Source organism: Eulemur rufifrons, chromosome 1 (genome assembly GCF_041146395.1).
Source record: "Eulemur rufifrons isolate Redbay chromosome 1, OSU_ERuf_1, whole genome shotgun sequence".
Classification (NCBI taxonomy): domain Eukaryota; kingdom Metazoa; phylum Chordata; class Mammalia; order Primates; family Lemuridae; genus Eulemur; species Eulemur rufifrons.
In genome coordinates, this window is record NC_090983.1 from 49,048,853 (window position 1) to 49,066,030 (window position 17,178).

Sequence of the window (17,178 nt, forward strand, 5' to 3'; positions counted from 1 at the left end):
CAATACTTAAATATAAGAAGTAAACTGTTTTCATTTAATATACATTCTATCCTTGAGATTTTATTGACTATTTTTAGCCATTCATTTTGTAATAGTTGACATGCTTATTTATTTAGCTGGTTTCATTCTTTTTGCCTCTTTTGTTCTTTCATGTCTTAATCTCTACATATATATTATTTTTAAAAGGAACATCCATAATCCTGTTCTTCAGGAGGCAGACTGGATTTCAATAGAAGAAAAGATAATTAGAGACCATTTCAGAAAACCTGAAATAATGGTTAGGTAAATGGATTTTAAAAAATAATTAGCAGTATGGTTTCCATCAACATCTTAGAGATATAAACTTTCACAGCACTTTCTAAAGTACTTGGTTTCCCTGAGATTTCATAGTATTTTATAAATCAATACTATTTCCATTTTGCAGGAGAAACTGAAGGTAAAATTGTTTCTTGGCAAAGGACATTTTTGATTCAGAAGGTAGATGTAGAATAAAAATCCATTAAAAATTGAATTGCATTAGAATCTCCGTTGCAAACTAGAGCCATGCATGGCTACTGACCTCAATTCCGTGCATTCTGTTTGGGATTTGCTTTCCTTCCTCATCTAATGATTCATCTGCTCAATGACCTGAGTCACCTTATAGGAAAGAAACAGAACCTAAGAATAAGATTTCTAGTTGCAGCCACTGCTGGAGTTTAGAATGGTGGCAATGGAGATAAATGTAAATTTCAACAGGGAAAAGTACATATTGTTGGACATCACAGTGGCTACTGAATGCCAGTCACATTACTAGGACATAAGATACTAAGGCTCCTATTACTAGACACTGAAAAATTGGCATGGATAAGAAACTTAAGATTTAGTGCCAAAGGAGTTTTATTTCATGCATTCTGAGAGCCAAAACAGTGTCATGGCTTTTAAGCTTAATTTCTGTGAACCTCAGTTTCCTCTCTGTAAAATGTATACATACATTTCATAGAGTTTTCTTTTAATTGAATGAGATAGCACCACTCTTGGCACATAGAGTGCCCAATAAACAGTTACAGTCATGCATCGTTTAATGGCAGGGATATGTTTCGGGAAACGCGCCATTAGGTGATTTGGTTATTGCACAAACATCACAGAGTGTACTTACACGAACCTAGACGGTACAGCCTATGACACACCTAGGCTATGTGGTACACAGCCTGTGGCTCCTAGGCTACAAACCTGTACAGCATGTTGTGGTACTAAATACTGTAGGCAGTTGTGACACAGTGGTAGTTAGTATTTGTGTATCAAAACGTATCTAAACATAGAAAAGGTACAGTAAAATATGGTATAATAATTTTATAGGACTACAGTCATTGACTGAAACATTGTTATATGTTGCATGACTATACTTCTTTTTTGCTTTTATATAAAGAGCTTTAAAAACAAAATACTAAGAGTTACATGATTGTTTCAAAGGATTACAACAGAGTCACCTGCACCAAATTGTTGTATTCATTTTCACTAACTGGGAAGATTGTATTTGAAATAAATATTATATTTGATGATAATAATAATTTATTATTATCTTAATAAACATTTATATTAAGATAATAAAAGGCTTAATTTAGTATTGGGGCAGGTAGGAATTTCAGAGGCCCTTTGATCTGATTTTTTTTTTTCTGTTAGTAAAAAATAAATAGGAACTTAGAAGTTCACTTTTATCTGAGATGAAGCGTCCTCAGTAAATCTGAGACCTTTTCATTGTTGTTCTGCAATTACTACCTTATTAGACCCACAGTGTTTTCTTACCCTGGAACTAAATATATTTGAAGTGTGAGCAGCTTCACAAAACAAATTTTTGTGGTTATTTGTTTCCTTGCCTTTTCTATTTCCTGCTTATAATCTGATGATAATGCTAAGACAGAAGGACAATGGGATATGTGTGTAAAAAGGGCAAAATATGAGAGGCAACCTCGCTTTATAACACCCTGCTCTTGTGGGAACTGATCCAGTCCCAAGATAACTAACTCAGTCTTCCGAGAAAGACCTTACTCCATCTTAATGACCTGATCATCCCTCAAAGCACCACTGTCCAACACCACCCCATGGGGAGCCAAACCTCAACATGAGCCATGGTGGAAACGAACTGTATTCAAATCATGGAAATGGTCAAAGTTAGACTCACAGTGAAGCCGAAAGCCCAGGGCTTCCATCCCTCCTCATCTCTTCCTAGGCATCATCCTTGAGCGCCAAGTCTAAAGAAAGACCAAAGATGGCCTGCTACAAAGAGAATTCTGCATTTATTAAGCTGTAGGAAGCTGTGGTGATTGGAAATGCTCGGTACCGGACCTGGTGTTCCAGTCCAAAGCTCAAAAACATACAAAACCCCAGCAATACCAGGATACCTTTAAGTGTTCATTTGCCTTTCCGGTTTGCTAAAATTAACTTAGAATTTACAAGTAAACTTGCTTCAGAGTTAACTTAATCTCTATCCCTGCACAAAAGACTGTACCCATTTCCATTCCACTGTCATGATGGATTTAAGCTTTAAGTTTCATCCTTACTGAATAGTTTGCTTTGATATAACTTTAAGTATTATCTGTTTTGATCTAATACTCAGTACCTTCCTAATGTAGATTCTTCATATTTTTATATTTTATAGAGAAATAATGTAGGAGTTAATTGGATTTTGCTTTCTTTTCCCACAATTCTCATTTATGTTGGCTACCGTTACTTCCTTTGGTTGATTTAGTGGATGGTAATAAACTTTAGACAGAGCATGGTCCATTCATTCATTTGTTTGTTCATTCCAAAAATATTTATTGAGTGTCTTTTGTAAATCAGATGTTCCCAGGCTTTCTAATGTGATGGGTGAAGTGTCTGTCCTCATGCTGATTACAATATTCTGGTAATAATAAACAGTCAATCAACAAATAAATAAGATGCTCTTACACAGCAATGAATGCTATGAAAAAAAAATTAAAAGTGAAATGGGATAGAATGACTTTGAGGAGGGTACTGTTTCAGACATTGTTGTCAGAGAAGAATGCTCTAAGGAGAAGATGCCGCCATGCACATAGCTGGGAGATGGGTGGACCAGGCAGAGCAATAGCAAGGACAGTGTGGCTGGAGGAGCAGGTGGCAAGGGGAAAAGGGCATAGGACAAGGCCAAAGAGCTAGCTAGGAGTCAGACTACGTACAAAGGCTCATTAGCAATAATGGCAAACACTTGTGTGCTTTAGAGACATTAAAGATTTTAATCCTTAAAACTATGCTGCAATATTGGAACTACTGTTATCCTTGTCCCTGTCCTGCAGATGAAAAACCTGGGGCACAGAGAAGTTCAATAACTTGCCCTATGGCCTGTCACACAGCAGTAAAAGGTGGAGTGTGTACTTGCATGCCAGTCTGAATCCCTTTGTTCAGTTGCTAGCTTTCTGTCTTTCTACTCTTTTCATTGAACTTTAATCAATAACAAGGAGCCTGGTCACTTAGTGAACATGGATTCTTTTTTTATTCTAGTGCACTTAAAATATACTCAATCTATCTTCTAGTTTCAGATCAAGTCCCACCTGCTCTGTAAAGTTTTTTCTTTCTTTCAGTTCATTTCAAAAATTGTTGAGTGTACTTATGAGCATCTTCTGTGACTTACCAGCACCAGGCCTCAAGGACAGTCAAAGACATATAAAAATGACCCTGAATCTCCTGAACCTTTCCAGTGTCTGGTCAAGGAGCTGCACGTGTAGGGAGTGTGCTCCAGGAATGAGGGGGCTGTGGGCACAGTGGATGTTGGGGTCACTTATTCAGGGAAGGGAAACAGTCCTAAATTTTGTGATCAGGACAGGCCAAGTGAAGGAGTGAGATGGGAGAGGTCCACGAATGGTTGTTGAGTTTGGTGGGCTGAGATGGGTGAAGGGTCTACATCTTCAAGCCAAGGTGAACAGAATCAATATTCACCGCATAACACTTTCTTTAAATTCCTTTGTATTTGTCACATCTATCTCGGGGCTTCACTTTTCATCCTGTGCTGGGCTGAATCATTTCTCAGTTGTTTCACTTGTGACAGTATCATCTCCTCATCCAGACCATGTTATCACCTTGAGGGCTGAAACTACTCAGGGAACTTGTTTTACTTTTCTTAGGTACTTCTATTACATTAGTATTCCATACTAGTCGACTTGATTTGAAATGTTAAGGGGCTGGCATGACATTAAAGGAAAGCCCTTATCATAGTGAAAATATTTTAAAAGGTCTCAAATGGAAAACAAACAAAAAACTATGTCTATTCTCCAACAAAACAAACAAATTTCACTTGCCTAATAGGTTCATCTATGATTGCATTTTATAAGAACTGTACCAAGCATTTAACAACTTAAAAATAACTGGCTTTAAAAGGGTTTGATGATGCACTTAGATGGTAAATGTCAGATACTGAAATTTAGGAAATTACAAAGTTGAGTTCTTATGACAGTCTTAACTCAGCCACTTTGCAAATATTTTCATGTCTATATTAAGCTGTTCTTTTTAGAGGTTGAGTAAATGTCATAACTGCAATCTGGGCCTGTTAACACTGTTTAGATTTTTATCACTCTGAAACTCTTAGTATGGAAGGTGCCAAAAGTCCACACTTCCCATGAAATCTAGGAGTCACTACATTAGGTTCTTGTAGAATATCTGTGTAACTACAATATGAATGTATTCATTTGTGATGCTGACACTGTGACGTGAAGTAGCAAGGATCCCCGAGTAAAAAGACCTAGACACACAGAGCCTACAGAGGAAGGCCAGCTAGAGAGGCAGAAATCTCTGCCCTGGACGACTGAGGAGGAGTTTTCTGAGATTAGAGGGTTTAAGGAGAAGAGAGCATGGAAAAGAGAAAGGGAGAGATATGAGTGGGCACATTTATGAACAAGACTGTCATCACAGTGCTATTTATAATGGTTCAAACCCGAAAACCGCCTAAATATTCCCAGAAAATAGGGAAATGTTTTAATAGTTTAAGGGCAAGCACATCATGGAATATCCTAAGCACATATGAAAATGTTTTTCTAAAGGATATTTAAAGACAGAGAATATCCTCTCAATATAACATCAGGTGGGTACAAATGGGACCCAAATTATAAATATGGCAGAATGCTAACTTTGTGTGTGTGTGTGTGTGTGTGTGTGTGTGTGTTGGGGGCGAGGGGAGGACTGAAAAAAAGAAAACCTTTTTGGAAGGAAATACATTAAAATGTATTTTTATATTTTCCAAATAATCTCGAATGAGTATATTCATCTATTTTGGTCTTGCTGTGCTCTTTTTATCTGAGTACTTAATGTCATAAATCATGAAAAATTTCAGCAATTATCTTTTTAAATAATGCTTTCCTCGTATTCCCTTTCTCCTCTTCTCTTATACCTTCTATTAGAAGTCTCAGTCTGTCTTTCAGTTCTCTGAACTGTCTTTCATATTTTTATTCCTTTAACTCTTTGTGTTGCATTCACAGTTAGCCCTTAGACTATTTTCTCTTTTGTTAATTTTCCCCTTGTTTTCATTCATTGATTCTTTTTTTTTTTTTTTAGTTTTAGTGAATATATTGTTTTTGTTTCTAGGATTTCTAATTAATTTTTTCATATCCAATTTTGTTTTATTTCTGACTTTTTGTTTCAAAATTTCTTGTTCTTTCATTATTGGTGTTGAATGTTCCTTTATTTCTCTGATCTCAGACATATTTATTTTAAAGTCATTTTCAGATGGCTCTACTTATCTTCATTTCAACTAGAGTATGGTGATCTCCTGATTGTTGAGTGTCGTAAGTTTGCTTTTCCTGGCATGTTTTGCAATTTTGGATGGCACTCTCACTTGGAGTTGGAGGGGGGGTGTTCTTTGGCTTTGTTTTGGTTGCTTTCTTCTCTTTCTTTGTTCTTTCCTCCTTAACAGCTTTGCTGTGACTTCCACCTAGACTCATAAGGCTTCCAGTCCAGAATCGGTCTTCTGTTGTTTGATCAGGGTCACACAGCTCCCATGGAGATATTGTGGCTCTCAGAGATGCAGTCGGGAAACCAGGAGAGGGCTTGGTGTGGTTCCTGACTGCCCTGCTATATCTGATTCTATGACCCGCAGGATCAGTTGGCTGCAGTATTTTCCAACCTCCTTTTACAGCAGGGAGAATCCCATCCCTGGTACTGATTTCAGGTAGAATCCTAGCTCTGGTACCATTCACATAGGATACGGATGTTGGTCTCTAAGGCCTCAGAGGAACTGAACTTCTGGCCATCTCTACATGCATCTGGACCAGAGCCCAGGAGCCCTGTAGCTTCAGCACCACTTACTGCTTTCTGTTTCCCCATTGTTATGTATAAATAACAAAATGTGTGTGTGTGTGTGTGTGTGTGTGTGTGTGTGATACTGATTTGGTGGGGAGAGCTTCTCAAAGTATATAACTTAAATCAGAAAAAATTTATTGTAAAAAAATATGCATTTCAGTTCTGCAGTGCAAATGGCACTTTTTCAAAGTAGGGATGAGAACTAGAGAGCAGCAGTTGTTTCCTCCAAAATAAAGACAATCATAAACATGGAAAGACACTGTTGGTGGGGTTCCTGTTAAAAGAAGCAGTGAGCTAAAGATAAGGAAGATTTATTTTTCCATAGACAAAAAGAAAAATACGGTCAGCTGATCCCTTCTGATGAGATAGAGTAAGCTGTCAAGTACTTACCATCTGGTTCTGCTGCTAATCCAGATGGGCTGCCAATAGTAATTTATGAAAGGTTTGAAAGCAACTTGCCATTCTCGGAAAAGAATCATTAGAACACACTGACATTGGGATTTGCTCCCCTCCCGCAGCCTGATTTGCAGCAAATGCAAAGACAGAGCAACTGCTTCCATACAGTAGATGGCACATTCTATTATTGAACCAGAAGTCAATCTGTCTCTGTTCCTTGAGGGAGAAAAAAAAAACAATCATTTTTCTTTCCCCCTTCCCTCCCCTCTATTGGCTCAGTGAATAAGGGAGAAAATGTTCCCATTATGGAGTTTCTAACAAATGCCTGAAGAAGCCTTCGGAGTCTGTCGTTCTCTGAATATCTGTGATGCTTGGAAAAGTCAAGTCAACATCAGGACTAATCTGATGTGCCACATGCTCACACCACAGACAGGCACAGTCTAATCCATTCTCACCAAGAAAGCCCAAAGGTCAGTCAGTATTTCCCATGCAGAGCAGAGCCACAGATTGTTAGAGCTGGAAGTCTACCCCATCGTAGCCCTCTCCCAGCCAGTCAGGATGTGCATGAGCGGTGTTGCTTCAGAATCAGAACAAACTAGCAGGACACTAACTTTTGGTTCAAGCAAATTTCTGTTAACCCATTGGCAGTTCTTGTCCCATCGTTAATTTCATATGCCTGAAGTAACAGAACTCATTCCTTGGTGACGGATAAAATGCTATTAATTTATTTTCAGTCCATGTAAGAATTGCTTGCAAAGAGTGGGGTCAGAACTTTCCTTTGGTCATGCCACCTGCTGTTCGGGCACCGAGGAAATTGTCAATATGCATGCCATACGTGTTTTTAAATGTTTTAGAATGTTCAAAAGAAAAGTCTTGAATCATTGTATAAAGTTTCTCACTAGAAATGTGGAATCAGGGCTAGTTGTAGCCTGCAGATTAGAGTTTCACTAAGAAGGAATAGTAAAGGACAGGAGCAGCCCTGGGACCAGGAGTGTGGCAGATACAGTCCTGCTGGGAGTCAGGGAAAGGGATGCGCTTACTGCCCAGTCAGACAGAGATGACCTAGCCCAGGACATAGAGAGAGGGAAATAGGAACTAGCTAGGATAACCGAGATGATTGGGAACTTCTCTTACCCAGAAGGGGTCTAAGCCACAAGTGGGAGTGGGCACACACTGGACAGGCAATGATGCATGGCGCAGCAAAGCAAGTCAGCCCATCCCTGCAAGGCTGTAAGCAGAGGAGGGAAGTATCAGCTGAACCAAGCTATCCAGGATAAACTTGGTTTAACCTAACTATAAATGCTAAAGCATTTATAGTTATATATATATATAAAGTTATATATAGCATATATAAATGCAAAGAGGAAAGTGGGCAGTCTTTGGATAGCCTAAAACTTCTATAAGTGGCCAAAAGTAAAAAGTCATCATTGTTTAAAAACTACCGGACACTATCACTATGACATTTTAAATATGGTGACTGTGTATATGTTCTTAATCTTTAAATCTGTGTGTTCTCTTCCCTTCAATATTGATTAGAAAGTACTTTACCTAATTTGAAAATGTGCATTGATCTCCTCCTACTTATGAGGCTATGCGTTCAGGGCTGCAAGAGATGAGAATGAATAGGACACGAGCCATTTCCCTTAAAGAACTTACAATGCAATAGATACACTTGACAAGGCACAAATCACCACAAAATGAGATAAAATCTCCTAGGTCATTGAAAAACAAAAACAGATCCTATTTGGTTCGCTGCAATTCATCTAAATTAAAATTGTAGGTTGCTAAAAAGTAATACGTTTATGGAAAGAATGCTTGATTTGGTTCTGTTTCCCCATTTTCCATGTTCTGTGCTGGAGGCCCCCTCAAAACATGTATTCATAGTAATTTGAACAGGTTATTATGCTGTGCCCCTCTAGTGGCCACTTTGTAAACTGCAGCAGACATTGCATTACCTAGAGAAGCCTGCCAATTTCAAAAAAGGCATGTCAGCCAGGCCAACCCTGCTTCAGTGAAAGCCAACAACATTCAACTCAAGGGAACGTGAAATTTTAGAGGAAAAAAATACCCCCCACCCATGTCATCTGTCACAGACCCAGAAAAGGTACTATGAGGTGGTAAAGAATGTAGACGCCGAGACCAGATGAACAGGTTCAAATCCTGGCTCTGCCATTTTGCAGATGAGCAGACTGAGAATAACAGTGGTACCTAGCTCATACGGTTGTTATGAGAATTAGAAGAGTGACTACTTAAAACATTAAGAGTGGTGCCTCATCACAGTAAGAGCGCAATAATTGTTTTTATTAGTTGTTGTTACAGTATTTTGTGGTAAAAACTAAACTGGTGTTGTCTGTATTTCCTTAAATTTCCTGAAAGTAAGATTTAAAACTAATCGTTAATTCAATAAAAATTATTAAATATGGTAAGCATATATATTTGGGTATCAAAGAGACATGACTTTATATCAGGTCTTTGCTGTTCACTAGTTGCGTGTCAGTAGGGCAAGTTATTTCACCACTGGAGCCTCAGTTTCATTGGCTAAAAATTGGAGTTATTGATAACATTTTGATTCCTGACAAAGTTATTTCAAGGATTTTATAAATTATTGCATGCAATGCACTGAACAAAGTGACATGTTTGTTGCAAGAATTTATTAAATAACAGCTATTATTAAGGTTGTAGGCAAAGCTATAAGATGTGTGAATCCATAATCTATATTTTCCACAGCACTATACAATTGAGTAATGTCATTTTAGAGGGAGTTAAATTTCAGATTTGAATGGCCAAAGAGGAGGCTAGATTCAGTGTGAGTGTTGAATTAGAGCATCATAATTAAAACAAAATAGGGATTCAAGTGGGAAATTTGAGAGGGGTGGGGATGCTAGAGCAAGTTCAGGTCAGAGTCAGTAGTTCTGAGTTCTGGTACCTAAGACATCATGGCTGGGACCTATGGATAAGCCCAAGAATCTGGCTGACAGCCGTATTTTTGGGAAAGGATCAAGAAATAATATATATTATAAGATATATATATATATATATATAGACAGAGAGAGAGAGAGAGAGAATAGGAATCAAGAGGTTTGGCTGGACCTGGTTACTGAGGACTGGTTTCCCCCAGGGAGCAGCTTACTCAAAATTTGTACTCCCCTCCCAGCTACTCCTCCTTGGGATCAGGGAGGCCCCCAGTCCAAGTCCGGTTAGTAAAACAGACTCTGACTGCAATGGATGCAGAAGGCGTGGCACAACACACGGCAACTCAGGTGGGCGTAAGCATCTTCCATCTCGGTCTCTACCGTTCTTTGCCAGATTCTACTTTCTGAATTTTATCAATCGTTTCCAAATTCCTCTTATTTTATCAATGCCATTTTCAGCTGTATTTCTTTTCCACATGTTTGCCCATTTCCTGTCACAAGCTGTGTTCTCTGTACCTTCTTTCCTAGGGCCACATACTCGATGTATCTTTCTCATTCCAGATTTCCATATTCTGCCAAAAACTTGGAACCTATAGTATACAGAACAACTGGGCTTTTAAGTGCCTTTTTAGCATATTATATCTCAAAGTCCAAAACCTAGTCAAAATATAATATGATTAGTACTACCAATACACTGCTTTTATAGAGTTTGTGGATTTAAGTATTAATGAGAATTATTTCTCAATAATACATGAGAAAAATCTGATGTCTTAATTATATTCTTTACTATCTCTGAGTATTAAAACGCAAAATAAATTGTTTTTAATGTAACATCAGTGGAACATTACGTGCCAGGAATAAGATTTCTCATAGTGGTTTCATATTTTCCCCCAATTAGATTTATCTGGGACTCCTGTGGTGCCCAAAGGACACAGCTGAGTGTTTCTCCCCTCTTTAGCAGCCTCATTGTCATTCCAGGGAGGTGACATTACCTCTGAGCCACTTGGGATTTTGCCCTCATTTCATTACTAATTAAATTCATTTTTACAGAGTCATAAATTAATTATTTGAGGTAAAATTACTAAAATCTGTACTTCGTTCCAAGATCTTTCTTAACTTTGGGTAATTAAATTTAAGAGTTATCATGTTAATCTTTATTAGCACAGTATGTGAAGGAAATGACTGAGGGGAAATGAAAAGCGTCCATGTCTTAAATAGCAGGATAGTCTCTGTCTCAGGGATAGGTTGAAAAATTAAAATGTGCTCATTCCATCAACGATGTTCTCTCATTCTCTCGATGTTCTATAATTCTAGCATGCTAACTTGGACTGGTTAGGAAATTTAAGATATCTTCAGACTGGAGCAACAGAGATCCGACTCAAAGTCCATTCATTGCTTTAAAGGCATTTTCATTTTATGACCTCTCGTATCACCTTTTTTTTCTCATGAGGCCAGCACAGGTAAAAAATGATAATGTGAGACTTGATTTCCTTTTTATGAACAAGCATATTTAATTCCTAACTGTTGGTGATAACTTGGTTTTCAACTAATGAATCCAGCCTTGAGCATTCATAATCACGGAGAACAAGGACCTTAGTGTTACATAAATATTTTACCCTATTGGATTAGTAAATGCTTTGTTAATTGGCTGATCCACATTTCTATTCAAAGAGCATCTTTAGATAAATGAAGCTTTTAAATAACACCCTCAGGAAAACATTTGGCAAACGTGCTGTGCCTTTTGCTATAAGGTTCTCAAGATATCTTAGAGAAATATTAAAAAGCAAACCTTTAGAAAAGAAGATTAGACCTTGTTGCAAAAGCCCATAACTCATCTTCTCCCTCAGGACGGACTGACAAAACAAAGAAACATGATTTGGTTTTGCTCTTTGCTTTACCAGGATGATAGCTACTTAACTTCTATTATCCTGCAGCTGATAACTTTTACCAACTCCTATCCAACATGAAAGCGAATCTGTTTTCAAATGTTCCCTGTTCCTGGGGCTTCTACATTGGAACTAACAGGTGACTTGTTCCATTCAGCTCTTGGGTGACCGGCGTCCACGAGATGATGGGATGCATTAAGAGACGAGTGGATGACCTGACCCAACAGTGTTCAGCGCACAAGGAGTTTGCTCTTAAGAAACAACAATTAACAGCCTCAGTGGAGGGTTACCTAAGAAAGGTAGTTTCCCAAAATAAAACCTAAACTTCTAATTTGGTGATAATAGATGGTATGGCATCTGCAGTGTGTGGGCATGGTGGGAGGATGGGGGTGTGTCTCCTGAGGCTTCTCTTATGTTCCACATCAGGTCCTACCATTGAGCAAGTCAGAGCTGTACTTCACTGTTGCTCATCAACCATCCCTGCCCCAGTTTGCCAAAACTAGATATCAGATCCTATCTGCCACTTCAGGCCTGAACATATATATACACAAAGGCAGTTCTCGCTTTGTGCAATACTGTGTCAACTGAATCATGTACATATTGGAATAAAGTACTTGATTTACATATTCTGGGCATGATTCTGATATGCACATTTTTCGGTTGACATGGTACCATTCAACAGAAAGACTGTAGTTAGATAGATAGATACCAAAATGTATGAGTTTTGGGTTTTCCTAGTAATAAATGGCCATTATGATACTTTGTTGAACTAGACCAGTGCAAGAGGACACAGTCACTCTGCATAAAAGCATACTTGTGCAGATCCTCTGTGCAGAGTGAATACAACAGCCTGGTATCAGAGAATTTTATTTCTTATTTTCAAAGTGAATAAAACCAGGGAGCCACATAATTCAACTAAATAAAAAATTACTTATCTATAAATGGGATATATAATAAAAATTAGTAATACCTCAGTGACATTAATGCTAATGAGCCTTGCTGCAGAAGCTGGGTCTCGATTTTTCAATTATGTTTTCATTTGATACAATGGACTTACGTGCCTGAACTTACAGGAATAGAATTAGTAGACTACACTGGAGAGGACATTAAATATCAATGTCTATTTAAATGGCTTCCCCAGCTGTTATTGATCCAGAAACTTGGGAATTTGAGCCTTGTTCTGATGCCTGGGTCCAGGGAGCTTCCAAACATGGCGGGCAGCTGTGGTGCTGCATTCCCCAGAGCTGGAGAGTCAAGCTAATTTAGTGGTGGTGGAAAACACAACAGCAACTCAAACAGCTGTTGCTACTTGTCTTAGTGCCAATTTAGAGCCAATTTGACTCTGGGGAGTATGGACTCTAGGTAGAGCAAGGGGACGAGGATGTATTAATAACTTGAATGGAACAGAATCCTTCAAGGGTACTGTCATTCATTGATTCAAATGTACTGAAGATCAAATTATAGTCCCCCAACTTCATCAATGAAATGACCTGAGTATGTCCCTGTGTTTTACTATTACATATACAGGGTAAGCTGCTTCCCTAGAGTCCTTCAGCCCTAAATATAGCAACCAGTAGGGTGGTCTAATAACCATGCTCTGGACTTCTGGCTTCAAAATGTGCCTGTAAATTGGGTCCCATTCAACGTACAGATCAATTCATCTCTGCTGATGTGTTAGTAAGTTCACTATCCTTTGTAGGTAATATAGATAATAAGTTTTTAAAGGATGTAAATAACTGCTTATATCTCATTGCTGTTAGTAAAAGAAATATCTTTAAACATATCCCCTCTGTCAATAGGTCTCTAGTATTGCCTCATATGAAGAGCAACATTATTAAAATATGAAATTCTTAAATATTTAAAACTATTTTAGATTAAAATTGACATTATATATTTAAAGTACATTGAAAATATATAGAGCAATATTTATCTGTCTTATACATATGAATGCATATATGTAAAAATATATTACTAAGACTGCAATATATTCTTTATTCCTAAAGGTAGAAATGTCAATTCAGAAAATCAGTCCAATACTTTCTAATGCAATGGATGTTGGTTCCAGCCTTTCTGATTCAGAGAAGATTTTAAATGAATATCTGGACCTAGATATCCAAGTTAAGGTAAATAATTATTATTATGGCTATAATTTTGTAAATATGATTTTTATATTCAATAGTTATAAAATGTAATCCTAGCTCCCTTAAAGGTTGCAATTTTAAATTAGTATGTAGCAAATAATGACTTAAGAATTCATACCATTATGTATGTCTAAATTATTTATATTTATGTGTACATTTATTAGTGTGTTTGACCTCACTCAAACTCAGCATTACAGCCTGGTATTAAACACTCATTCGGCTCCTTTTTCTTGCCTGAGCAGTGTTAGCAACTCCTTTTTGGGGTGCCAGAGGAAAGGACTATGTTTCTCCAAGACTATTTGTGATTTTCTCCTAGAGCAAGTTATTTAAAAAAAAACCAATTATTAGAAGCAACATATATTATTGCAAGATTCCAGGAAGGCAAATAAAAACACAACCTTGTTTGCATACTCAAATTCAGAGCCAGAAAGTGTCCCACCCCCACCCTCCAGCACCTTCTCTAGCTTCCTCCTACCCCTTTCACTTGGGAGTTAGGTTCGAAGAGTACTGCTGGCAGCTCCAAACCTGCACGGAAGTCCCTGCCTGCCCTGACAGGGTTTAGGAAGGTGAGTCAATTGCCCTCCCCTGGCTCTCCCAGGTAGGCAAGAAAAGCCCCGTTACTTCAGTTCTCAGCAGAAGAGCCTCCTTCCCAGACTGCGCCCCCACCGGAAACTCACAGAAGCACCAGTTTTTTTAATGGGGTGCTTTTTATTCATTATTTCAAATGCTTGAAACTTACACTCAATTTTATTTTTTTATTTTAAAAATTTTAGAAATGGCGAGGAGATTGCGTAAGAAGAAATTCCCCGCTTCTCTCCTTCCCAGAGTGCTATCAGGAAGCAGAGCTTGTAAATTAAAATTGCCGTCATTCAACACAGTACTTGGGAAGCATATTAAACACTCCTAGGGAAACAATCCCTCCTTGCTGCAAATGAGAGTGAAGCGTTTTTCTTTCATTTTGCTTGATTTCTACCTTGGTCTCACATGAAATTTTACATGGCTCTTTCTATGACAATTATATATGTCATGCCTACATTACCTACTCATCCATTTAATCAGTGGTTAGAGTTCACATGCCAGAAATTGCACTCAGAAGAAATCATAGGTGAGCAGCCCTAAGCAAAAGTCAAATTCGCTGACTTTAGAGGTTGTTTAGGCCTGATATGTGACATTTCCCCCACACCTGTTTAAAAACCTTTCTAGGTAAAGATTAAATAACTGATATGTTATCTTTTTGTAAATTAAAAACCAACGAACAAGTTTTGCAAATTTGCCATCTCTTATATAACAAACTTTAAGAATTTGCTAGAGCTCTTGTTGAATTTCATAAAGCAATTCTTATGAATAATTGATTTATTTAAATTATTTAAAACATTTCTGCCATTTTGTCTTACAGTCTCTCATACCAAACAACCTTTTTCCTATTTGTGATACAGAAAATAGAATGCTCTAAATTAGAAGTGTAGCTGATTGAGCTAAAGAATAATTTGAGGTGGTTTTTGTTTTAAAATGCCTTTTTTTATTTTTAGAAATTTCGAAGTTGTACCTTTCTTTTATTGAGGAGATTCTTGGTCCAAGTTCAATTAATAATCATAATAGATGGATGCATAGAGTGTAATGAAATGTGAATGTTCATGATTCCCTTGTCAGCTTATGACCTCTTGTGCTTTGCTTTTATAGGAGACATCACATGAATTAGAAGCAGCTGCAAAAATCATGACGGAGAAAAATGAATTTGAACCTGATGAAGTGGCATCACTTTCTTCTAAAATTAAATGGCTAGAGGAAGAATTAAACATATTTGGCCAAAGCATCAGCTCCAGGTCACGGGTCCTGCACATTTGTGTGGCATTTCTAAAGTCATCAGAGGAGGTACAGTACTATGTGCTAACCCTCTTCCGCAGGGACCCTGCCCATGTTCCTGCTTTCCATGGGGATCTGATCTCTGCCCTGGTGGGTAATTCTAGATCCTCTACCCCAGTGCATGGACTCACTTTGTAGGCTTTTTATTTTTCAAGGCACCATACAAAGGCTCAAAGAGTAAGTCGTTTTACTAAAAAAAAAAACATACACGTGTATGTGTAGATAGGTGTATGCAAAAATAAACAAAGTGGTTGTACTAGAGCATTTTTTAAAATTCACCTATTTTATAGCACAATGATTTTTAGTATATTTATAGAGTTGTGCAACCATCTCAGCACTCCAGTTTTAGTATGTGTCTATCACTCCAAAAATAGCCTTGGGACACACTTTTAGTGAATCCTGGCTCCCACCCCCAGCTTCAGGCAAGCACTGATCTGCTTTCTGTCTCTATAGATTTGCCTTTTTTGGATATTTCACGTAAGGGGAATCACCTTGTGTACTTCTTTATCGGTTCCTTCTCCTGATTCCTAACTCATTTCTCTTCTTTGTTCTTGAAGTATGGTGGGTCACAGAGTTCTTGCAAAAGAATTCTTTTCCTCCATACACCCACTTTCCCTACAAAAATCACATTCCTGCCTTTGGTATCAATTCACCAATAACTCAACAGTGATTCCTCAGCCATAACTCTCCTGAGCTCCAAATCAATGCGTTAAATTACCTATATATTTTACATGTTTTGAGTTGTTCTAAAAAAGGAAAAAAAATTTAAAAATAAAAAACAAATTACCTATATATTCTATAGGCCCCTCAAGCTCCACAAAGCATCTCAAATATGTTTCCTTCTGCATTTTGGCACCAGGTTAATGACTCCACCATCCTTTCAGAAATCCTATGTAGAAGCTTCGATGTCTTCTCCAATTACTCTGTCAATGAGCACTTATTTTATACCAAGCACTGTAATTCTCATTCCTGATTTCATGTAATCCTTACACCACCTGTGTGTTTTAGTTACTATTATCCCCATTTTACAAATGAGAGAAACTGAGGCTCTGAGAAGTGAGGTGTGCAAGATCAAGCAGTTGGTAAACATCAAAGCTGAGGTTTAATTCCTAACCCCTCCGCTTTGTTTTTTCTATTTCAAAGGCCATGCTATTGTGTGTCTGTCTGTTGAGCTAACCGAAAAGATTGCGGAACTCCTCCTCCTCTCCATTTGTGCCATCACTTCCTCAGTTGGGGACCTCATCATCTCTTACCTAACTTGAAGAAGTCGTCTTCTGCTTGATCCATCTGCCTCCTATAATTCTCCCCTTCATTCTCTCCTCCTTTTTGTGGGGAAAAAAAAAGTCATCCTAAAGCAAATCTGATTGTGTTACTTCCTAAAATTCAAGTAATTTGAAACAAGTGTAATTAGTGAAGCAAGTTGCAAATAACTTTTACCAAAAATTGAGAATATATTAAATTTTATCATTAAGTTACTTAAAAAATAAACTAATACAGATTCAAGGGAATTACTGTAATGACATCATTCTCATTTGCATTCAACGAGGCTGTTTTGAGAAGCTGGAAAAGGAAGATGAATTATAGTTGGTGCTTTGAGAATTGCATGTGTAACTGATGGGCCATGATGTTGACACCCAGCCTGCAGCACATGAGTCTAGCGGAGCACTGATGATCATCATGCTGATTCTGAGTCATTGC

At 37.8% G+C, this 17,178-nt stretch overlaps 1 protein-coding gene across 1 annotated transcript in view; it reads left to right on the plus strand.

Annotated features, from left to right (window-relative positions):
* Window positions 1-17,178, plus strand: part of CCDC141 (coiled-coil domain containing 141) — a 158,943-nt gene that overhangs the window by 101,745 nt on the left and 40,020 nt on the right. The window contains exons 9-11 of the mRNA XM_069470241.1: window positions 11,634-11,775; window positions 13,480-13,599; window positions 15,298-15,489. Of these exons, the coding sequence (XP_069326342.1) occupies window positions 11,634-11,775; window positions 13,480-13,599; window positions 15,298-15,489 (454 nt within the window). The remainder of the gene's footprint in view (window positions 1-11,633; window positions 11,776-13,479; window positions 13,600-15,297; window positions 15,490-17,178) is intronic.